The sequence below is a fragment of the Phlebotomus argentipes genome, unplaced genomic scaffold (genome assembly GCF_947086385.1).
Source record: "Phlebotomus argentipes unplaced genomic scaffold, Phlebotomus argentipes genome assembly scaffold_4, whole genome shotgun sequence".
NCBI lineage: Eukaryota > Metazoa > Arthropoda > Insecta > Diptera > Psychodidae > Phlebotomus > Phlebotomus argentipes.
Window position 1 is genome coordinate 9,782,950 of NW_026776174.1, and position 24,384 is coordinate 9,807,333.

Consider the following 24,384-nt stretch of genomic DNA (forward strand, 5'->3'; position numbering starts at 1 on the left):
TTGAAGTCCCGGACGAGAAGTGTACAATAACACTGATGGTGCGCGAGTGAAGCTCATGGGAGGATAAATTGATGGTGTCTGGAAGAAGCTTGATCCTGAGAGGAATAAAGTTGACGTGAGAGTGTCAAGAGGTCAAAGAGGGCGGCATCGCATCTCAACCTCGCATCGAGCTCTTTATCGTGTCCAATTAATCATGTGGCTGTACAGTTGATTATTTTACGAAGGCATTGTGACTGTGAGATATAGAAAGGCTAGAAAAATTGCAACGATTTTTCCTCAGCGAGAAGGACACAATCTCATTGCTCGTGTGCAGTTAATATAAATCAGTCCGGAGGCCCGAGAGACAAAGTGTGACGGTGAAATATCACCTGGAAATCTCAATCTTTATTGCAATTTTTTCCGTCCGAACCGACGAAAATATCAGGTAATTTTCCCACATTTTTCTCCCTTCCTCTCTCATCCAACAATTTCATTCTGTGAGTTTGTCTAGTGGGAGAAGCGCAAGAAAACAAAGACCACTTTCTCACTGTAATTACATTTAAGCATCACAAAACATATAAATTTTCTCAATTCTATTCAAATTCGCGCGCGTATCAAAGTCGAAAATATCAAAATATTTCCACAATGTATTTTCTCTCAGCGGTGGAAGAAAATGAAGCTTCTCATGCATTGGATTGAATCAATTTCCCTCCAATGAATCAATCAACATTTTATTGTGGTGATTTATCGAGAGAAAACTGAAGGATCTCCTTTGTCCCCTCTTGGCCGTGACAGTGTTTCCTCACATTTTCATGAAAATTCATTTATATGACATTGAGTGACGAGTGAACGACGATGTTCTCTGCGAAGAGCATGACTACAGTAAACAACAGAGACTTGCTATTAAACTTCAACCAATTTTAATTGATTTAAATGAACCACAATTGGATCATCGTCTTTCTCAGCAAAGCCATTTCTCCCTCCTTCACTTCCAATGTGGAAGTTTTACGGAAATTGTCGTTTGATGGGAGAGAAATGAGATAAATTTCATATCTTCTCATGGTCTTATATTTGACTGATGTGCATCACAAGCAATAGTCTTTATCGCCTTTTATTGAGACAACGAGCTCAATTATGGCGGAACAGAGGATTGAATTTGACAATTGGATAATTGAATATATATTTTCATATGTAGAATGCATCCCAATTACGTTGTTTATTGTATTCGCTTGTTTTCCTATGAGATTATCCCTCTCGGGATTGAGTTTGTGTTCTTCCAATTTGAAGATACACAACACTCGGTTTGGTTCACAGTCTTTGATTTGTTGGTGGGAGAAATGCTCGGCGAGTCTTCACCTCTCCCCCCATTTTCCGGTGGTATTTGCTCTCCAACACGACAAAGTAAATCCCCCAGCATTTCTCTGGAGGACCCTCAATTGTCATCACTCAGTGGCATTTCTCATCTTTTGCCCCCATCATCCAGCAATCAGTTTCTCTTATCGCATCAGCCCGATTGCCGGGTGAGACACTGAATCTCAAATAGTGCGATATTTAAGTGCGCCAAGAGAAGTGGTTCTCAAGTGATCTCCGGGGCGGAGTTCCCAGGATTTATTAGAGGGAAGAAGACGTCAGCGAAGAGGCCTTGCAATGTGGGATAACATAATGGAATCCGTCTTTGAGATGTTCTTCGCGAGGAGGAGAGGTAAAAGGAAGGCGCGACAGTGCTCTAAAACCTAAATATCAATTTACCGTGCATATTTTATTATGAGGGACGCCAGAACTGAAAAGGGCCATATTTTGATATCAAGTGAAGACGAGGGAGAGAGAGAGAAACGTTGCGAGAGCGGAAGTGAGGAGACTTCCCGTGTCCAAAGAAATGTCGTTTGCAGCCTTTGTTGTTTGCTTTTTTTTCCTCTTTTCACTCCTCTTTCTGCACACTTGAACAACAAATTTTTATAACACTTACAACACACACTGAAATTCAGTTTTCTTTGTCATCCGACAATTGCTTATCGCATCAGCGTCAAAATGTGCCCATGAAGAAATTCACATAAGAGAAGAAAGGTCGCATATCATATTCTGCTGATTTATGCATCATTAAATACGGCTACATTGAAAAATTCCCTATACACTCTTTCCCACCCTTTTCCAACTCTCTCGCTATAATCGTGGATTTCGCTTTCGTTGGCAGAAAAAGTCTGTGTATCTTTCTATTCATTGTCTCTTCGTGATGGAAAAATCAATATTATAGGCGTGGAAAATCACGTTGGAGCTTCTTAGTGGCACAATGCCACTACAAAGTGCTACACTTGAGCATGAATGCTACACTTGTGCAAATATTCCTAACAACTCACTCAATACACCGACTGTTCCTCTGAATGACACGGAATTTGAATGATTCTCTTCTTGAGGAGTTCGTGGGAATATTCTATAAAAACTATTGAATGTTGACACATCCAGAGGAAGTTCCCAGGAGTGATTGAATAAATTGTCAACTAAATCGTGAGTAATTCAGTGGCGCGTCGGTCAAATTCTTTCCCAAAGAGAAATATTCCATCCGTCAAGTCAATAAATTCCTCAAGAGACGAAAAATGAATTGATGATGATACACGGAATGGAATTGTGAACACAACAATACAAATTGTTCTATACACTCTTTCTTGTGCTCCACCTCGTGGAGTGAATAATAAAGCAAATATGTTACTAACATTTACGTTCTCTATCCATTCTTAACACCATATTTACCAATGTTTTGACATTGTATCCATGAAAAATAGTAAAATTGATGGATCACTGAACTATGGCGGAATAAACCTCAAAATCTATTAATTTGTTAAGGAAATCGTCGTAAGTCAAATTGCACCTTACGCTGATTGTCATTCCTCGTTGACGAAGATCGTTGTGTGCCTAAATATAGTCTTGGTTAGATTGTGCAAGTTAAACATTAATACGCCTATGGAATTGAAAAATCTGGTAGTCAGAGTATTAATGCCATTAAAACCTTCTCTTCGGACTTTCTTTCTCTTCAGTCTTTACAAAACCATCAGACACGTCTCCAAACATTGTTGGACACTCACATTAATTTTTATATGGGAATCTCCATTTGATTTCGGATTAAGACATTAAGTATAGGGAGAGAGACTTTCATGAGCGCGAAAAGAGTGTGAAGACAGCTGTGAAAGCGCCACTAATCTTCAAGAATATTCTTCACACTCCCTCATGAATATGATTATCGGGTTCCTCAATGGACGTGGCCGCTCTGTGAGCTTTGCGAAGAAATTTAATTGCATGAGTTAATTGAAAGTACACACAATGTAAATTATGTTTTTCTGCCATTGCGCCTCTCACAATGCCATCGCGCGTCATTCTTTTCATTTTCAATGAAGGCAGTGCTCTCGAAAAATCACCAGCACGTAAACGGTGTAATAGTTAATTGAAGCATTGTGATGGCAATTGAGAGGACTCTCACTATATTCTATACCTCAACTATTATCTTCCTCCACTTCCCCGCCTCGGCGAAAAACACACCAATTAATTGGCACAGTTGATATGTGATGAAATGGCATGAAAGTGAATCGAGAAATTGCAGAGAATATAACGCATTTGGTGCAATTGAATAGACGATGGAATTGTGTGGAGAAGAGCACAAAGCTTTCAGTTGATTAAACTCTGCCCATGTGAGCATGTCAATTAAATCAATAAATTCACACCGCCAAGTGAGTATTATGAAAAATGCTGTCTAGCCAGTTAATATTATACCATTTAGTGTATCACCCTTTGCCATTCAATAGAGGAATTTATTGTTCCCGTGCCAGAGTTAGGCGGAGAGTGGGCCATTGTGGAGGGAAATCCATTGATTTTTCATTAAATGTGCGGGAGGAAAAATGGCAAAAACAGACAGCGAACGGCCACATATAGTCTAAGCGGCAGCTGAAAACCAATAAATTGACGATGTGGGATGGCAAAAGAGCTTTTTTCGATTTTCCAGCAGGAAAAGCTCAGCGACGGAAAACATCAACGCCCGATGTGGAAGAAGAAATTGAAATTTAAAAGTCAAAAAGCGGACTTTGCGGCTTTCTCCCACACTCTTGTGTCCAATCTGAATTGGAGATTTTGATAAAGAAGATCCACAAATCGAAGTCAATCCACTTGTCCACATCTACCATTTGCCATCTCGTCTCTGGGGAAAGTGAAATTAAATTCAACCCATCGTTAAGTTATGGGAAGGATTGAGGGAAAAAGTAGAACAAGAGAGGAACTAGAATCGTAACTTATGCACATTTCAAATCGAATTATATACATTGAAAGTCTCTCCGGGCTTTTTTCGGTTCATTTGGTAAAATCTATTCGTGCCTCGTGAAAAGTTTTTCCACTAACCAACTTTTCTCTGCTCTCCAACTCCAGATTTCTAAATTAACTTCCTGAGGGCCCGCCGAGAGTCCTTCTTGAATGAACCGAGAGGAGAAAAGACAATTTTTTATCGCTCTGCGTCCGAAGAAGCTGAGAAAGAAATGTGTTTATTCAGCAAATTTGATTAAATTAAAACACTCTCTAAATCTTGTGTACACTTGAAGGTGTATCATATTTCCAGTAAGACGGATTCTTGATGTCGAAGCATCATCTTTCGTGACGGAGAATGTGCGAGTGGGAGGAAATGAGAAATTTCGTGTGGTATTTCCAAACCATTTAATCTCACTGGATGATTATGTGTCTAATCAATCGTACTGAAAATAAATAAAAACAGAGGCAAAGGCGAGGATATATTGCGTAAAATGAGACATGCTCGCAAACGAGGCAATTTGATTCTGCATCTCTCTACAGATGTGTCCAGAAAATGTTGTCGCACAATCGATTCGATTGGGTTTTAATTGAAAATGTCTGTCCAACAACACAAAAGCCATTCACCACTGGTTTGTGTGTACATTTTTGTGCGTAAACAAATAATTATTCTATGCCTTTTCCACCCCTTTCGCCAACCCCTCACGAAGCAATATACTCAGGCATGTATGTATGTATGAAGAAGGCGATGAATTGTGGGTGGTTGCGAGAATTGTCGTGGTCCCTTGATTAAATTATTGGGGATTCAGTGTTTGTTTAGCAATAACAAAACCGTAATATTCCACTCATACACGCACAGGGAGGAAAAACAAGAGGCGAAAGCCACCCCCCGGAGCTATTTTGCCTTTTTGTCATTGACTCCGCATCGGATGGGGGTGGCTTCATTTATTTTTATTTACCACAGTACACAGACACCCCGAGATTCTCAGCTAGAATCATCCGGTTAAGGTGGAAAGGGTGCGAAAGTGTGTGTGACAAGGATCGCGAATTCCCTCCCTGTCTGCGGGAATTTTTTCTCCTCCCCAGATGGGGTTGAGCCGAGAGAATAAATAAATTGAGCGGGAAATTGCACAAGAATCCAGATAGACTCAATTCCCTTTCTTCTTGATAAACTTAACTACACTAATTGTTTTATTCTCTTGAAATTTACCTATTTACACTCCAGCATTTCACCCCATTGTTTTAGCGTTTTCTTAGTAATTGGAAATTGCGCCTCGAGCGAAATTCTACCAAGTGAGACTGGAGACTGAAGAAAATATTTCTGCAAACTTCCGGCATAAATAATGCTCTTGTTTGTTTTGTGGTTTTACACAACAATATTCACTGGAGAGTTTGCTAATTGGCGCAACTTTCTGACACCCACGTCAACTGGAAGTATTTCTACATCACTGACACAGAATTGCACAAAAATTAATTAAACTTTACTGCTAAATCAAAATATATATATAATCAATTTTCTGTTTGCTTCTGAGCGTATAAAAATATTGGGAAATGAAGTGCTGTTAGTGAAAGAGAGCTTAGAATAGCATTTCCGCTTAATCCTTTACTTGATACATGAACTTTTACAAGATTTTCTATTTATTTAATGGATTCAAAAAGATATCAGAAGGTTTAACAATTATATATTGCCTTTCTTTTAAAGTTACATCAAATAAAATTTATGACAAAAACATATTTTTATCCACACAGGGTTAACGAATTCTACATATATAACAGAATGTAGTTAGTGAAAACTTCATTCATTAACAGTGCAATTTCATGGATTTTCCACTGGCATTTGGAATGGTAATTTTCAGAGCTTTCACAAATACCTAGAAATGTCTGGAAGCCAATATAGGTTGACATTAAATCACTAATACGCCATAAATGTGGTAATAGTGCAAATTTGCTAATAGGTAATGCCAATGGCAGTAGAATTTACTCTTTCCTCATTAGTTCGCAAATTATCTCTATGAGATTCGCAGTATTATGATTACAAGTCCGTAATATTCTCGTGCTCAGAGTTGAGATAATATTAAATCGAGCGAAACATAATGCGAAATGTAATGCGGTTTAGTAATTGCTGCTCTACTTCTATGGATCCCCTTTGATATGGCGACGGGGAAGGGAATATAGATAAAAAGTGATGGACATGGATGAGGGTGAAATTTTCCGACATATTAAACTTTTGTTGACTTTTTGAGAGTATTCTCGAGATTCTCCGGCATCCCGACCGAGAGTGGGACAGTGACAAACACCGAAATTTCCCGTATCCATATATCAAAAGTTCTTCCCACCATACTTGACTTTTCTCCTCACGCAGATGGAACATTTTCTCTTAATCCTCTTCCACCTCCGCCCCACGACTCCGGCTCTACATTTTATATCAATAAATTTCCCCCCTTTGGACACATCCAGCGACACAGCGAGAGCACGGAATCAGAAGCATTAAATTTGGGTTGACACCTTCTCTTGTTCACTCGAGTGAAATTTCGCCAATGAGCGTGGCATTGGTAAAGGAGGGAATTTTCATTCACTGCTTCGCCAGAAGATCCATCATGATAAAATTGATGGGTCATGAAAAACACTGACACTCTGACCATTTAATCAATGTGTCGTGTCGTAAAAAATTAAATTTATTATTTATGTGCAGTGTGTATCTCAATTTACCACGACCGTTTTACGAGGAACTCCTCCAAGACTCCACGGCATCGAGGTCACGGTGACAAGTTTACCCAAATGAGAATAAAAATAGATACTTTTCAAATCAACATGATGGGGCGGCGGAGGAATAGAAATTTCTTTATCTCTATTTACAGTGATATTTTCCAATTGAATTTATTGACACGACGAATTAACATTTCTCGCTGACGACAGTCACGACATTCTTGACGTTGTTGGATGTTCTCTTCCTGGGACGTTCACTCCTTCTCTCCGGGAAACTTTGAACAAATTGATTATGTCGCCGGAAGACATAACGAGACCACAAAATCACTTGAAAGAAGTCCCATAAATGGGCACTAAATGGGGGAGAAAAGATGAAGAGACGAACAGAAAATTCACAATAATATTTGTATATTTTATTTGTCTGATATTAATGTGATTTTTATTGTTATCGTTCGGACTTTTTTCCTCACCTTTTCCACACTGCTTCCCTCGATATTCACCCACCTACTGAAATGCGATTTTTATCGCTCCATCGATACATTGAAGTGCTCACGGGTTTTTCCTGTACCTTCCACTTCGCCATATTCACACGAGCAAATTGATGTCATGAAAAAGTGTACAATGCTGCGGAGTCTATCTCTCCTTCGCACTATTCCATGAGCTCTGCGAAGTGTATAATTCTGCGCATTTGGATTTGCTAACGATGAGTAATTTCTGTTCAATGGATAGTTGGAGATATCATACGGATGCCAGAGATTTTTTCTCAAATTATCTCTCAATTGTACAGCAACGTCTGCTGGCTTTTGGTGTTTAATTTCTTCATCTCTTCCTGCAAGAACTCTTAAAACAATAGAAAAGGTGTAAATGAATTTCGCACATTGTGCTCACTCGCCAATATTACATTGCTGAGAATTTAATCGATGATGATGCAACTTGAGAATTTATTTCCTCAAACTTTCTATATTTAATCATCGTTCGCATATTCGAGCACAAATCGAATGGTAAATAAACTTTCCATCTATTTCCCATAGGTAATACCCTACTTTTCTGTACATCCACACGTCATAGGAGTGATAAGAAAAATTACATTTATTTGCTTATGAAATCATAATAAATATCCATCGAAAAAAGCTGTCACATTGTCGCGAAGTGTGACATGCAAAAAATATTTCAGTCAATTTATTTCCATCAGGCATTGACTTGGTGGATTTTCACCAGCGTATGAGCAAGTTGAGTGCAAGAATTTGTGGTGGAAAGGTGAAAAGGCTTAAGACAGGCAAGGAAAATTTATTTCTCTCGGTTTATATTAATTATCAATTTCGGCGACACACGCTCGAGACAGTGATTAAGGCGAATAATTCGGTCTCTAACCATCTCAAGAGATATTACCATCTGAATACGATTTCTCTCAGTGTTTTAGCGACTGGAAATAATACTGGAAGGGACATAAAGGGGCCCAGAATGTCTCTTCAATTGCGAGACGCCGGCTGGTCGTCACGCCGGTTCCCATCTGTAAATCCCGAAAAATTCAACGCACACATCTGCTGGCCGTGAATTGGCCTGGCTCTTGCAGAGGCGCAAGAGTGCGAAGAGCAGTTCAAAATCCCCCTTCCAACCCTTAGTGCGGGACAGGGAGACAAAATCACTAACACACTTTCACCCCATTTCATCTCCTCGGCTTCTTTTTCACCCGTATATTCTTCCACGAACCCCGACCTCGGAGGAGAAACCCATAAACCCTGACAGCAATTCCCAATCGTTATTCATCAGTTTGGGTGAAATAATTCGTGGCGTTTGATTGTACAAAATTGCTTGTTTTGAGTGCTTTGGGATAAAATATACAATTGCGAGGAGAAAATTCGTGGAAAATTGAACTCTTCACCCCATCAGTGTCCATTCTCCACCCATAGAGCAACTCATAAAAATGTGTAATTGCATTCTGTGCCACCCAAAGAGATTTATGTGCTGTGATTTCCAAGTCCTTCGCAGTGCTGAGAGAAAAACTGTGAAGTTTTCACACCGAGTGACATAGTTTTCCCGATTAGAAATTTGTGAACTTGAAGTACACATTAGCGACAAAATCAATTTCATAGAGTGTGGAGAATTGTAAAAATATAATCTGCCATTATGATTTTTATGTTGTTGACATTCTCATTTATGGCGACAGGAAGGGCAACACACAGAGCAAATCACACACGACATTTCCACATGTGCGCTTGTATTTTACATCACCACTTGGACGCCTTTGTAAAACTCCCCCAAAACTCCACTTCTTTCCCCTCATAGGAAAAACATTCTAGCAATGTCACTGCTCTAGATGGGCGGGAAATTTTCCGCATTATGATTTCATGTGTGAAAAACTGCAGATTACCTCCTGAAGGTCGTGAAATATGTCTAGCGCGTCTAGACACTTTCTGGAAGAAGTTGTCTATCGTGGAATGAAGACAGACGTCTTCTCCCCAAAGTAGGTTAATAGTGATCATCTCCTCGTTTCACCTTCAAGCTCATTGTGATTCTCCTGTTCAAGGTAATTTTCCCAATTTTCCCCAACACAAAGTGCTCTTTTTTCCGCTTAAGCATTCTCTAAGCAAATGAATTGACCTGTGAGGGGGGAAGTCGTGATTTTTACCCCTCATTTCACCCAAATAATAAACTTTTCCCTCATTTTAATTAATTAATCTCCCCATCATTCAGTGTTTTCCACGGGAAGAAAACTCCCAAGGAAACCGAAAGACTGTGTTTTACAACCATAGTAATTTGATGACTTAACGTCTAATTACATTTTCGCTGATGCCGCCTAAAATACCATCTCAAAACAATTTTATGTAAATTTCACCCAAAAATTGAGAGATTTCACTGATGAGTACGTGATTGCCTGTATGTGGCCGAAAATTAACTTTTCCCATAAGTTTTCACCCTCATTCCTCTTCTCATTCGCATTTAAAGTGCTCAAACACTCAGTGAATGTTAGAAAATTCACTCACGATCATTTAAATTTTCTAATTAATATGATGCTCTTGCTTTCTACTGCTTCACTTGCGAGCTTCTCTTGTTGTTTCACCTTTTTTACTATACTTATCAATTAAAAATGAATCACTCTCGACTGTTAAACTCTTCATGGTCAGCGATGTCGTCCTAGAAAATCCCTGAATTGGAGAGTTTTTCATCTCATTTTATACATTTTTTCAACTGAATAAATACTTGACGACACTCTGACACGAGACTTTCAATTTTTCACGCTCGAAATGCCATCAAAGAGAGTCGGACAGAAAAAATTCCAGGTCGGATTAAGATGAGTTAAAAGGGTTGTAATTGTAAATAATTTCAGGGAAAATTTACATTAAAACACACCCACATTATACTCATAGATGACTCATAGAATTTTCCCAGGCAAAATATTCACTCGTGACTTTTATGGCTGAATTTATTCTTTCCAAAGGAGACATAAAGTTGTGTATTTTTTCTACAAACTGCTTTTTGCTGATTTTTACGCTCCAAGTTCTGTTTTCTTGTCAGCAAATTGCTTTCCAACATGAAGTGTTCGTGAAAACCAGTGACACAAGAGTTAGTAAATGGTATTTACTCCAAAGAATTAAAATGTTTTGCTGTGAAAAAAAAGTGCTTTTAGAGTATCCAAGATTTACTTAAAAATACTTGTGAAAAGAGTTTTAAATAACTGTTTTGGCGCTACGCCACTGGCAAAAGTCTTTAAAGCGACAAACGAGAAGCTTTTGGGCGATCCTTCACCCCGTAAAAATTCAACACGCGCCAGATGAAAACATTCAGAACTGCTTCCAGTTTATATATAGCTTTAGATTTATCTCGGCATTTATTGCCTTGAAGTCTTTGCCCCTAAACTTGTCCACGTGCGGCTCCGCGGAGGAAATTCTTGTATAATATAATAGCAGATTTTCACTAATTATTCTCAACATACTTGCTAACGATTTCCCAAGGAGGGGTGTTTATTCTGAGAGATTATCGCATTGTGCCAATTGCGTGGAAGCAAAGTGATTTTCATGAAATAATCCACACACTGTGTCACACTCTTCTTTCCTCACAAGTGGATTTTCCCACCAATTTCCCGCCAAATTCCTCATCGTCGACGGAGTGAGGAAATTGCCTCCCATTTCAGAGAGATTTGGCGATAGCATAGGGGATGTATTTTGCCTTTTATACTTCCATCCCCGCGTGGAATAAGTCATGAAAGTTGTGAGAAATTTTTATTGATGCTGCGGCAAAAGAAAGATATCTTGGGCTGATGTGTGAAATCCGTATCAGAGTTGAGAAGGTGTTGCAGATAAGGGAGAAAATTGCCACTCTCACTCATTGTCTATGGCAATTTCAGCTCTAATTAAAATTAATAGGTCCATTTCCACGATCCGAAGAGGCCTAAAAGTGGGGGAGAGAAATAGTGAAAGGCATGACAAAATAGATTCGTGGAATGGCCGAAAAACAGCCAGCTCGCACTTTTTCACTGAGTCTCATCGACTCAGCAATTTCTCCAGTGAGTCTCTGTGACAGGAAATTCTTATCAAGTCTCTCACCTCTTCAATCGCGACAAGTGTGCGTGAAAGGGGCGGAAAATCAGGCAACGCGGAAAGCACGAAGGTGGAAAAACAGAGTCATGATAATAGAAGTTAATCGAGTTCGTGTGTTTTTGGCAAAGTGTGCTTAACTTCCAGAAAGCACATCCTCAGTGCGCGTTATATTTACAAGATAAGCGATTGGTGATCGCTATCGTTTACATATTAATGGTGCACAATTATCGCTCAATCCGCGAGTTCGCGAAAAGCCCCACTAAAGTGCCACAGTTGCCATGTGATATTGGCAGAGGGTGGAATTTTCACATGTTTCGCAAAGGATTATAATTGTTTGCAACAGTATATCGGCCACATATTCGCTTAGAGAGGCGCACTAATACGGAAAACTGTGAATAGTGTGTTTAATCAATGTGACTTCACATCACGTAATAGTCTATGGAATTCAATATTGAATCCATCGTGAGCAGAGGAACCTTCTGTCCATGGAGTTTCTTATCATTTATTGACATGGACGGACGAAAGAATAAATTGTTCTGTTCAGTTTAACAGCTGCAATATTGGGTGTTTTTTACGTAACTCGTCAGACGTTGAGAAAATTGACTCAAGTTGTGTCAGTCTTGCTGAACAGTCGGAAATTAAGTGACTTTTTCTCATTCTCCCCCTCTCCTTCGTCCTGACAGGAATATTGCATAAATTGATAAAAGTGCAAAGTGGAATTTCTCATGAGTGCTCGAGCGTGGAGAAAGCAACATCTAGCGCTGACATTGCCCTTCAAGCCCATACAATTGAAATTGATTTTGTCGTCGGGACGTTTTTTGTCGCCTCATCCCACATACTGTGAGGAAAAAGTTCAATTACAACGTGTTAAAGTGTCACACAGGATCAGCGGCTGACATTACATTGCGCTTCAAGAAAACGTGACTATCATTTCGCGAAAAACGAAAATACGATGGAGCATTTTGCGGCTCATCCCAGTGGACTTTCGCGCTCCAACTCAATGCGCGCCTCCTTTCGGCTCCTCGGCTCTCGCTTGAGGTCATCATCGTTGTCGAGTGGCAGGAAAATGTCCTCTTCCGACGAGAGAGCTCTTCTAATTGAGCAGTGTGCTAAAAAGTGGGCTGAGAATGCCCAAAAGAAGGTGAATCCCACAAAGGAGAACATCCCGACTAACAATTGTGACCATGAGTCACGCGAAATGGCGCCGAAATCGAAGAAAAGGGGAGCCTTCAGGATACTCAAGAGATCTATCTCGCTTAAGGGTGGTCTCGCTGAGAGTTCCAAGGAGAAGCAGTCGACGCCAAGAATTGCCACAATCAGAAGAGCATCAATTTGGGCCAACAGTGTCACGAGTAAGAATATAAGACGGATTTGGATTCGTTCACTGTTTTATTTATTTAATACTTCACCTACCAGAGTTCGTACGGTAGAACACATACAGGATTTCTGAACATAAAATTCGATTAAAGTGATTTTGCATTGAATATATATATTGTATGCTGAGGAAAGCTCACATTTTGGGGCGAATCAAAGTTTTGTTGTTTGGAAAAGTCGTTGTCGAATTGTCGGATCAGAGATATCTAGTGTTAATTCTCTGATTTCACCATGTAATTCTTGAGGACTTCACGTTCACGGAAAATCCCCAAGAAAGTTCAAATCAAACCTTGTGAAAGTTCGCCTGTGTACACAATTAGGTTGTTGAGAATGCCTCTAATTGCACATTGGATGTTGTCTCGAGCTAAATAAGATAGTAGTGAATTATCTGAATACTCATTATTCCCCAACCCCTGAAGGAAAATCAAGCGAACCAACCCTTGTCTGACAATGATGGACTTTCTTCACTCAAACAATCATTATTTCCACGATTTTCTCATTATGTTGCAACTTTCTTGGTCATTCTCTTGTCTTAATTTCTCCTGGGGACACCAAAGCAATATAGTCACCCCCACCTCCGCAGGCAATTTGTCCGATAGTCACGAAAATGTGTCCATAACGAATTTATCGCCTTTCACAGATGGAATCTCACATTCATGGACACCATTTGCCTTGGTGTCTGTCCGAGGGTTGTGTTAAATTTAAAAAGCACCTAAAAGCTTTGAGCCATTTTCGTAAGTACGCATAGTGTTTCTTCTATGCTATTTCGCCATCCCTAAAGAAAGCTTCTTATCAGACTCATCGTCGTGGAAAAAAATCATTCTCACATGCTAACGAAAGTTTCACTGCTCGGAAATTGTAACAAATATTCTCAGGACATGGGCGAAAGTTTCAAGGATGCCTCGTTTAATTTAATGAGCTCTGAATAACAAATTAACATTTAATGGATGTTGCAAAAATGCAACTATAATTATAGAATCCTGATAAGTTAATGCATATCTAACAAATAACAACGTTAGGAGATAAATACTATTAATAGTTTTTAATTCTATTTATCGTTGTGGGGAAAAGTCGCGCCATAGAACATGAATGGAGAGAAAAAATGTATCAAAAGCCACCCAACAAATTTTCAAACAACTTTCCCACTGCCAGCATTATAGCAAAGTTCAATTATATCGTTAATTTCATTTTCATATTTGTGTTCAACGAAAAAAGAACACCTACGTACATAATATTGTATGAAAACAAGGTGTCTTTAGCATATTTATACAGTCACATCGATCAATAAACATAAAACTCATTTTAAACTTTTTATATTGGATTTCCCACCTCATCGGAGAGGCTTTTTCCGTCTTTCTGGCAAAGAGGAAGAAAGTTCCAAAAATATGCCGAGGATGGAGGAAATAAACTTGAATTTCGAAAGTTATGTAATTCCGACTTATCTTGGTGGTTTCGTTCAGAATACATTTCATCGGTGATACTGTGATTACAGAGGGATAATCTTGAGATGGAGAGAGAGAGAGAGAGAGAGGCCTTATGTGCCTTAATTAAATTAAAAGGAAACAATCATTTTGAGAGATTTTCGCGCATTTACGAGCGAGTGTCACCTAAAAAGCGGTTTTTTAGGTGGTGCAAATTCAGCCCTCAACAATGGATCCACTATCGCTAATGACGAATTTAAGTGCACAAACTGTCTCGTCCTCCAAAAAATCCATTCAAAGGCGCGCAAGAAGCTCGCAAGCGACACAGTCGACAGCTAAACGTGAAAATAGGGTTTCGTGCACGCCAAATTTAGGTGACTAGAGAAACTCACAAGAATCCCTTAACCCAATTTGATATTCCTTTTATGTTTTCGTTTGCTTCTTTTCTGTTATGCGCTTTCTTTTGTCCTCCTTTTCCTTGACATACAAGAACTCACCCTCCCGGAGCGGAGTTTGACGGCCGGACAATGCCCACCAACATCTCCGATTCCCTCTACACGGTCGGAGCCCGCCAAGAGTCCCCAGAATCTCCTGCCATCCAATAATTTCCCGTGCGAGAAGCGCCAGCCGAACGGCCAGATGGAGTTCCTTATTCCCCACCCACCGACGAACTCGCAGCCACGACAGATGGCATCATCGCAGAATGGGACCTTCGTCAGGTCGCACAGCATCAACGAGCAGAGCCATCACCAGCTCCTGCAGCAGCAGCACCAGCAGCAGAGCCAATTTGCACAGCATCACGCCAAAATGACGAAGAAGCAATTGAAGGTGGCGCAAGCACAGTTGAATAAGTTGACCCAGATAAATATTCATCTGCACGGTAAGGAGCGAACTTTGAGTGAATCTTTTGAGCATCAGGATGCATTAGGATGAATTTTGTTCCAAAGGGAATTTGTATACCCTGCTAAAGTATCCACTTTGCTTGTAATCACACTCCATCATACTGAGCGGATTTTTTCCGCCAGACAGGGAAAATCTTCTATATTTTCTACCCCATTTGCGCACACACACATATATCCTCTTGTCTTGGGCTTATCTTCGCACGACAATTCAAGAGACGATATAATCCTCTTGAGAAAATATCTCTTATTCCTTGAGCAATGATTATATCTCATATCTGTATTGCCACAGCTCTATTCTCAGCCGTGGAGCATGGGCACTTGGAGAAGGCAAGAACAATCCTGGAATCCACAGATGTTGATGTTAACAGCGTTAACAGTGATGGATTGGCACCTTTGGACGTGGCCGTGTTGAGCAATAATCGCTCAATGACAAAGATGCTCCTTCAGCACGGCGCCACAGACAGGACACAGTGTGAGTATGCCAGCCTTTTTCTCTGCGGACGAGGCATCAATTATAAAGCAATAAATCATACGTACGAGGTCCAACAGGGCGACAATTGAAAAAGCTCACCCCAACTCTGCTCTTTGCAGTCAAAGGCGGCAACACTTTGGGTAATCACCTGAACTCCTTACTGAGGGATGCTGAAAATCGCATTCAAGAACTGGGCAGTGCTGAAGAAATCCCCCAGACGCCATATAGCACAAGGGCGTCTTTCTCCAGTATTATAGGTGAGCATTGTGAGGCTTTGGTGGAAATTACAGCAAAACACGAGGAGTTCTGAGTTGGAAAAGTATGGAAGTTTCATAACTTTTCTGGGAAGACCAAAAAGTGCTTTCTATCACTGAAAGAGGAAAAGTTTTTCTGGCTTTTGTAATCACAATTAATTTGCTTCAAATCAATAGTTCGCTATTGTCGTTGCTAAAATCGAGTGTTTGGAAGTTTTTGGCTTGGAAAAGTGCTAAAATTAATATCTTCTTTTCCAGGAAATGCCTACACTGGACCCTCTGTCACTGGGTGCACTGGAACGGAGACGGATAAGCAAATTGGCCTGTGGGAGCGTCGCGTGAAAGGTTTGCGACGAATGCTGCTGGGATGGGATCAGGCTCGTCCGCCGGATCCACCAAATTCCGTCCTCGTGGACGTCGTTGGACCATCATCAGTGTCCATTCGCATCTACGAGCCCGTAGAAGGGCCCTTAGGCACAAAATTTAAAGGTGAGTCACTGATCATCCCTCTCGTGCCGTCCCCAAGTTAAGCAGAGTGGAAGAGATATATAATGTCCTTGTGCGTCACCAAATATAACTCCTTCTCCCCCATTCAAGGGCAATTCAAATATTTTTAGTTCTGCGACCAGGTGTACGGAAACATAACATTTCAATTGACCAATTTCGTCGTACTGTGGCTTCATATTCATGTTCATCAACAGGGGATGACCGGGACTGTGGTTGCTCTGTTTATTTAACATGCTGTTGTAGAATGTTGCGACATATTTCAAATATTCATCAGGCAAAATGACTGGTGTAAATACGGTCGGCAGACATACTCAATTACACGACGGCCACAGAAACCGTACGTAACATGGATGAATGGATGACGAACGGGGGAGTATTTGAACCCAATAAGTGGCCCCATTCTGTGGAGACTTTAGTCAATAGACGGAAGGCTTACATATTCCAAAATTGGGCATGATATTGTCTCTGTGGCAGGTGTATTAATAAAAAAAGAATAGATTTTTCTCCACAATCACTCATAATCCATCAAATACGTAGTAATTGAATGTTGTCCAATTGACATGTCGAAGGATCTAGCTTTAATGTAAATAGGACGCCTTACAGCACAATATGTCCGATTGGGAGTCTTCATTGCAAGCTTGTCATGTATTTATTGAGGGTGTCAGTGTCGGTCTAAATGGGATCTATTAGAAAGGTGTCCCATCTAATTATTCCCCTATGGAAGTCATTTGGTTGATGGACACAACTAAAAATGTCCCCCATGAAGAGGAAGTGTGGGCGAATTGATGATGTGGCTGATGAGGAATCCCGTGAGATCGTCATGAAGACGTGTGTGAGCACAAAGTTTCTCATTTGTCAAATCCCAGGGTGAAAATTGATTTTATCGCTGACCACAACTTCCTCCATCTCATCTTTTTGCAGTTCAATGGTCATCCAGGGCGGACTTTAGCAACATCGTGGGCGAGTGCGACATCAGTGAGTGGAATAGCTTCCAGGGCACGATGGGGGCCACATGTCGCATTGGAGATCTCACGCAGGGCCGCCGCTACTTCTTCAGGGCATGCCTGGGGAATGTCAAGGGATTCGGCCACTATCGCACTTCTTGTCCCTCGAGTGTTGTGCCATCGAGCTGGTATGACGTGGAGCAGCGTGAAAATCGCTTTGTGGGACGTCAGAGAGTGCTAGATGAGTTGTTCGCAGCTGTGCGTCTGGCACGTCCGGAGGATGCCAGCAATATTCCTCTGGAGACTCCGGCGCTTCAGCGGAGGAATCCAAAGAAGAAGACCACCATCAAGCAACTCTTCTCGGCGGCCAGTAAATTTCAGAAGAACTTGCGAAGGTGAGAAACCCCCAAGCGAAAGAGCAAATTGATAAAGTTGAAAATTCCCATGAATTTCCACGCAATGTGACAGTAATTTGAAAGGGAGAGAGAGAGAGAGAGTTGGAAAATCAATTTAATATTTTATGTGTCATGCATGAGAAGCTCCCCATATCATAAATATTCAGACAGAAGAAGAAGTAATGTAAAAGTGAGGAAAAATGTGATTGAGCGCAAGCTTTTCTCCTAAGATGTGAAAGAAGTCTATCTACCTTACACATTCCCCTCGGATGGAGGGAATTTCTTTGAGAAAACACAATGGAATGTCTTCTTTTCACCATCAAGTGTGCGTGCCACACGTAAATCAAATTTATTGAACCTTCCGGAGGGTGGGAGATTGAAAGCTCGAGGAAGAAGACGATAAGTTATCAGGGGTGAAATTATGGAGCACCGGAATGACCCTCAATCGACAACAATTAATTAATAAATTGTTGACAACCTTCCCAACGATCTCAATTTGAGATTGAGTTGAGGTAAAGGGCATGGCTATGGGTGGGAAAAACTTTTATTGCCAGAGAGAATTCTTTGCGACGCGGAAGAGGAGATTTGTTGTCGTTCTGCAGAACGACACGTGGCAAATTATATGGGATTTCATAGGAAATTATCACAATTTCTCCTGCCATTTTCTATCACACAAACAAACAATCTTCGTCAATCGAATGAATATTGGAAGATAAGAGGGTGGGAAGGATGAGGCTTTCGATGAATGGCTTACGTCATTCTCTTCGCTCACGTGAAGTACATGGAGTGTTATGTATTTTAGAGTCATTCGCCCCAGGTCAAACTATAGGAGAACGCAGTCTTGATCTGAGGCTTCCCATAGATTGTCTCCAATTTTTTTTTGATTCCTCAGAAATCTATTCATGTATTAAGAATCCCAACGGTCACATCTTACATAACTTCTAAAATGGATATACTATATAATTTTTCGTGGAGAAGCAAAGAAACTATTGAATTTGCTATCCATGCTAACCAACTGTCCCATAAGAAAATGTTCAATCTTGATCGCCATGAAAGGAGAGCAAATCCTCGTGCTCAAGTGGCCAAAAACCTATGCTCTATTCGAAGGGAAATCGATTGGGAAGGAGGGAATCTCATGTGATTCTACCTGAGGATTAAGCGAAGTGGAAAAATAACACGTGCTACAATTTACCTAATTCCACCAATCAATATCCTCCTCCTACATCATAATCGTTCCCTGTCTGCTTTCAGAGGAATCTACTTGGCTTGCATTCTCTACCACGAGGACAAAGTGCTTGTGACAAATGAAGATTTTATCCCTGTAATCGAAATTGATGAGACATACCCAGGATGCCTGCACACGGATTATCACTGGCTGATGAAGGTGAGTGAACTACCAACGTAAAACTCCCTAATTTCCATGCGGAATTGCACCCCGGAGGGTGGAAGCAATTTTGGTGTCCATATGCGGGATAGGTTAACTGGTGAATTGAGGGAGTGCTAAAGAGGATTAAAGGCCGGAAAGTGCGACTGGTGTTTTGCTTAATTGGAAATTTACCTGTAATCACTGTCGTCTTTTGCAGGTGGCCTGCACGTGGGACGATGTGAAATCCCTGCGGACAGATATGGAGCGAAATGCCACCTCAGCGGTGCATTTTCGCACGAAACTCCTCACGGCTGCCTGCCAAATGCAATCAGCGCTGTGCATCACTGATTTGGGGCAGCTCTTCCACAAACCCCTACGAGACTCTCACGGGACTGTTGTCCTCAGCTGTGTTAATTTCATCAAGGTGAATTACTCTGCACATGCCATCAACCCCCGCAACATTGTCCAATTAATTCTTTTCGACCCGCAGAGTCCAAAAACAATCTCGGTGCTCAATTCACGCTGGATTCCCCTTAACAAAGTGCACAAGAAGCTCTCGGCATTGCATGAAGACAACAACATCAACGAGATTCTAATGAACTCCATCCAGGAGCAAATCAACTACCATCAGGCGTCCGCTGTGCGACTGACCAAAGGACTATATTTGGGCTACTTGAAAATGCAGAGCTCGGTGGATCAGATTCAAGTGGTAGTGCCGTCAAAGACGCCGAATGTACTGCCGCACTGCAAAATTCGGGATAATCCCCACATATCAGCGTAAGTGTGACTCTTTTCTCTGGCCACAAAATCCCCCGCCAAATCCCCTAAGCTTGCATGTTGTTAGCGGTGGATTTTTGTGCAATGCATTCCACCTAAATGGACGACGTTATTCCCCAGAACACGTTCAGTGAGGGATTTTCTGCGATTAAGGTACACAAAAATGCTATAAAAAGCAACAAAGTATGCCAAAATTGGATTTCATTCTATGCTCTTTAATGCAATGGAAAGGGGAGAATCGTCCTCAGCGAAAGCATCGAAATTTATACTCTTCCCTAGTTCACAAAGATTCCCTTCAGCAGTACCTAAGTTTTGTAAATACTGTTAGTGGAGAATCTGTAAAGTCGAGTCGCCTCGTTATGGTTACCACGAATACCCTATTAATTAACAAATTATTTTGAAATACAGACTCTGTTAATTGAAAAGCGACCCACTCCTACCGAATGCCGGGTGCGTTATTTAGGAACTTTTGCACCCCGTGTGCTAAAAATGAAATAAAACAACGCTCTGGTGCCCTGGCGATAGCATTCAAAAGAGGGAAAACTCTGGCAAAAGCCCTGCCATTAATGAAATTTTAATAATTGAGCAATGGATATGGGGGTGAATTTAATTTCATTGCAATTGTTAATTTGTACAGGGAGGAGTGGGAGTTCCTCAAAGGTCGCAAGTCCACGATAATGTTTGGGCCGCAGAATGAGCAGCCGACGGAGGTTCAGCAGCTCTTCCTGGAAGACCTGACAATAGCCGCCCACCGACTATTCAAATATATGGACACCCCCGCGGATGACGCACTGAAGCACCGACTGTACGACATTGAGGTAATTGAGTTGAGTCCTGATGTGAGCTTCCTGGCCATTTGTCCACCGCCAGAGTTCTCGTGCGCCGTTCCTGGTCAAAGAGAGATTCTTCTGCAGCGCGGCGATTTGCTGAGTTTGCCTCTGCAGGCTTTTGAAATGATCCACTTGCGAACCTATCAGAATGGCATTATTCAGAAGTACTCTCGCTTGTCGTGCATTCTTGAGCTGGACACTGTGCTAGCCAATCACTCCCATCGCGAGGCGTTCTCTACGGTGGAAGTTCAGGCAGCGAAAGAGAGATTGTGCAAGCTCCAGGAACTCTCCACGAGTCTCAATGCCGTGTGGAAGGGTGTTCGTTGGCTCATGGACGTGATAAGCTTCGCACGAGACAGAGCTTGCATGCCCGCTCTGGCAATGCGTGACATTCTCGAGTGCCAAGAAGCAAGAGATTCCCAAGTGGATGAAACGAAGCGACAGCTTCTGCAGCCTCCGCCACGAGATGCTAAGTTGATGAAGAGCTCCCCTGGCAGGGGATCCTGGCCAGGTCCGGCTGTGTCCGGTGGCAATGGTCTCCTCGTGGCGGAGCACTCCAAGTCCGAGCAGCACCTAAGCGTGGCAGGAGCCAGTTCTAATCTGAGCTCTCGCTATTTGAGTGCCACATCAGAGTTCGATCCCTCTTCGCGGAAGAACAGCGCCGATTCAAACTATTCCCACTCCGGCCACAGCTATTACTCCGTCGGGTGCGAGGGTGGCCACGTGGGAACGCGTCTGCCGCCCTCTCGGTCAGAAGACACTCTGACCGTGTCGAAGAAGCAGCCACACCGGAAACGAACGACGACAGTCAACACGAGCTTCTCAGCGGCTTCCAGTCCCTTGCTTAACATCCGACCTACGTACACTGGCACCACGGAGTCCGTTCACAGTCTATCTAGCGACAGCGAGAGCGCCAGCTACCCAGTTCTCACGTCCACTCCACAGAAGACCCGCCCACACGCTTCCAGCATGACGAACGTGAAGGACGAGGAGGCGCCTGTTGGAGTTGTGAGGAGTCGGAAGCAGATGTTTGAGACACTGCATATCACCGAGGATTCCCAGTGCGCTGAGCAGCCCTTTTTCTTGGCTCCGGGTCCGTCCGCTGGCCCCGCGACTCGGAGCGAAAACCGCAGACAAGCTCTCGAGTCTGCGCCAGCAGGACACCAGCAGTCTTCTGCAGCGAATCCGGGCACTCACGAGAAAGTCCCAGCGAGGAGTGGGGAATCGAGTGCACAAGACGCGGAGGCTGAGAATGTGAGCAAGGATGCGGGAATCATTCAAGTGTATGCCGCATACGAAACAGGTTTGGCCAGTGGCACGAGTCTTAAGCTCCACGTGACGACCAAGACCACGGCCAAGGAGGTGGTGGATCTCGTGGTGAAGCAACTGAACATGGCTGTAGTGCTCAAGGGGCGCGACGGACCGATTTACACGGCTGACAAATTGGAGAACTTCTGTCTGGTGGCGGTGATTGGAGCCCGCGAGCGGTGCTTGAGAGATGACTTCAAGCCGCTCCAGCTGCAAAATCCGTGGAAGAAGGGCCGCTTGTACGTGAGACAGAAGCAAGATCTTCTCGCTGCCATCGAGCACTCCAATCGTGAGGCTCAGATGATATAGAAAGCAATTCTCCCTTTGGCAAGGTAAGAACCCTTAATCCCCGTTGAAGTCCTGATCGCAAATTGAACTTACTATAGAGAAAGACTAAGTCCGAATTGATCTTATGAGCATAGAAAATCACAAAGCGCAGGCGTATAACTGTTATTGCTGTTGTTCAACAATAAATTAATAACAAATTTAGATGAAAATATAATATACTAATCGAGAGACAGGGTGTGAAATTAGGGCAATTAGAGGCACATTCACAATTTCTCCCATCATATTTTCACGGTTGACGGAAATGTTAATGAGGAAAGAATTCAATGCTGAATTCTAGGAATGTCTATAATATGGAGAAATAGCAGGAGATATACGAAGAAATGAGACGTTATAGGATTATTTTCTGATGAAAAGTCTTATGATTAAATTTGTTTTTATAATATAAGTCTAGAAGAAAATGTATCTTAGAGTAATTTCCCTCTCCTATAGATTTTTAATTTTTTTTTAGATGAGGGACGAATATTTTTGAGTAAAAAACGAATTGTTAAAAGTGTGCGAAAGAAGGTTTCGGGATGAATTGAGTGATTGCTTAGGAAATTTCCTCTTAATGACAAGATAGAAAGGTGTAATACAAATACCCCGTAAATGTCCAATAAACCCGTGGGTTGTAGGCATATAAAAAGTGGGAAAAGAAAGAATGTAAAATCCGTGAAATTCCCGTTGTATTGTTCCCTGTAATTGTATTAATCGCTGTGGTCCAATTTTATCCTCCCCTGAAAAGTGTTGCACGGTGGAAAGAACTCTGTGTACACAAAATGTAAATCCCAATCAATTAAAATTTTCCACTGTATTGAATAAATATAATCAAAATACACAAATAAAACTTTACAAGGATGCTCCATGCCACATTCATTTCATGCAAATCCGAATTGCTTTTTTGTCATTTGGTGAATATTCATCACGCAATTTCATGCCTACACAAAAATCACAATTTCATTTATAAAATCAAATGGCAATTGCAATTTTTCATGCAGATTTCGATGAATTGTTAATAATATAATAGATGTCTTGAGAAGATTTAACAATTTTAAGTAGTGTAAAATGTGAAAGGAATTTTAAAACTAAATATACATACATGAGAAAAATTAAAAGCTTTACTTGTTGAGAGATTGTGTCATAATTTTCAATGTCAATTTTCGAAAGAATGGAATAATGTTGAAAGCTAATATATTGGATGAACATTTCAAGATGACAACTTTAATTTTTCTACACAAAATGAGATAGAGAAATATTTTTTAGAGTGCGCGAATGCTGAGAGAGAAAGCCAATTGTTAGATACTAAATGTTTTACAGAGATACTATATTCTGAATATATTACAGAAAGAATTATTTTCAACGCACTAAATTAATAATATATTTTAAGTAAAGCTGAGTGAATAAAGATCTTTTAATAAGATTATTGACATATATACATACATATACATATATAGTGAAATTGAAGAAAAAAAAAATAAATGAATGTAAAATTAAAGAAAATATAGCAAATGAGAAAAAATATATAAGAAATCCTTAGAGCAAATGAAGACAGTGGATTGAGGCGGATTATGAATAAATGTTACTATGAATAAAGAGAATAAATTGAAATTCCCATAAATATCGTGTTCCTTTCTTTAGTGGCGCGAAGGTGAGAAAACGGGCGGATTTCCAATTAGGAAGTTTCGCTGGAATCAGCGAGTTTCAGCCTCACGTTGCGATAATTATTCCCGATAAGGATCAACCAAGATGGGCAGGAGAAATTTTATATGATATGTAAGACAATACAGCAGAGGTGTTGAGAGAAAGTTCCTCTTGAGAAAGTACATCCCATTAAGGAGCAATATATCCTTGTTTTCCTTCAAACTCCACCAGAATCAATTCCCGTCGTTGTTAAGGAAACTTTCGCCTCCACGGTGGGCAAGTGATAAAGTAGAGATGCTGACTAGAGGATGTATCGGGGAGACAATTAAATTGAGGCCAGGTGGACAGAGTATGACAACGATCTTCCC

The 24,384-nt window shown here is 41.2% G+C and overlaps 2 protein-coding genes across 3 annotated transcripts in view; both read left to right on the forward strand.

Moving 5' to 3' along the window:
- The window catches only part of LOC132258456 (uncharacterized), an 18,439-nt gene extending 16,928 nt beyond the window's left edge, over positions 1 to 1,511 (forward strand). Inside the window, exon 7 of the mRNA XM_059755784.1 lies at positions 1,267 to 1,511. Coding sequence (XP_059611767.1) covers positions 1,267 to 1,511 — 245 coding nt within the window. The remainder of the gene's footprint in view (positions 1 to 1,266) is intronic.
- On the forward strand, positions 162 to 23,993 carry LOC132257714 (ankyrin repeat and fibronectin type-III domain-containing protein 1). 2 transcript variants are annotated; one of them, XM_059754734.1, is made up of 10 exons: positions 162 to 424; positions 14,787 to 15,176; positions 15,488 to 15,670; positions 15,790 to 15,927; positions 16,183 to 16,413; positions 17,353 to 17,770; positions 19,022 to 19,154; positions 19,354 to 19,560; positions 19,627 to 19,913; positions 20,551 to 23,993. In XM_059754734.1, exons 2-10 carry the CDS (start codon positions 14,936 to 14,938, stop codon positions 22,358 to 22,360), a joined length of 3,648 nt encoding a protein of 1,215 aa, XP_059610717.1. In that variant the 5' UTR covers positions 162 to 424; positions 14,787 to 14,935; the 3' UTR covers positions 22,361 to 23,993. The 2 variants fall into 2 exon arrangements, with proteins under 2 accessions (XP_059610717.1, XP_059610718.1); XM_059754735.1 differs by lacking the exon at positions 162 to 424 and adding an exon at positions 12,836 to 12,853.
- The last annotated feature ends 391 nt before the right edge of the window (positions 23,994 to 24,384 follow it).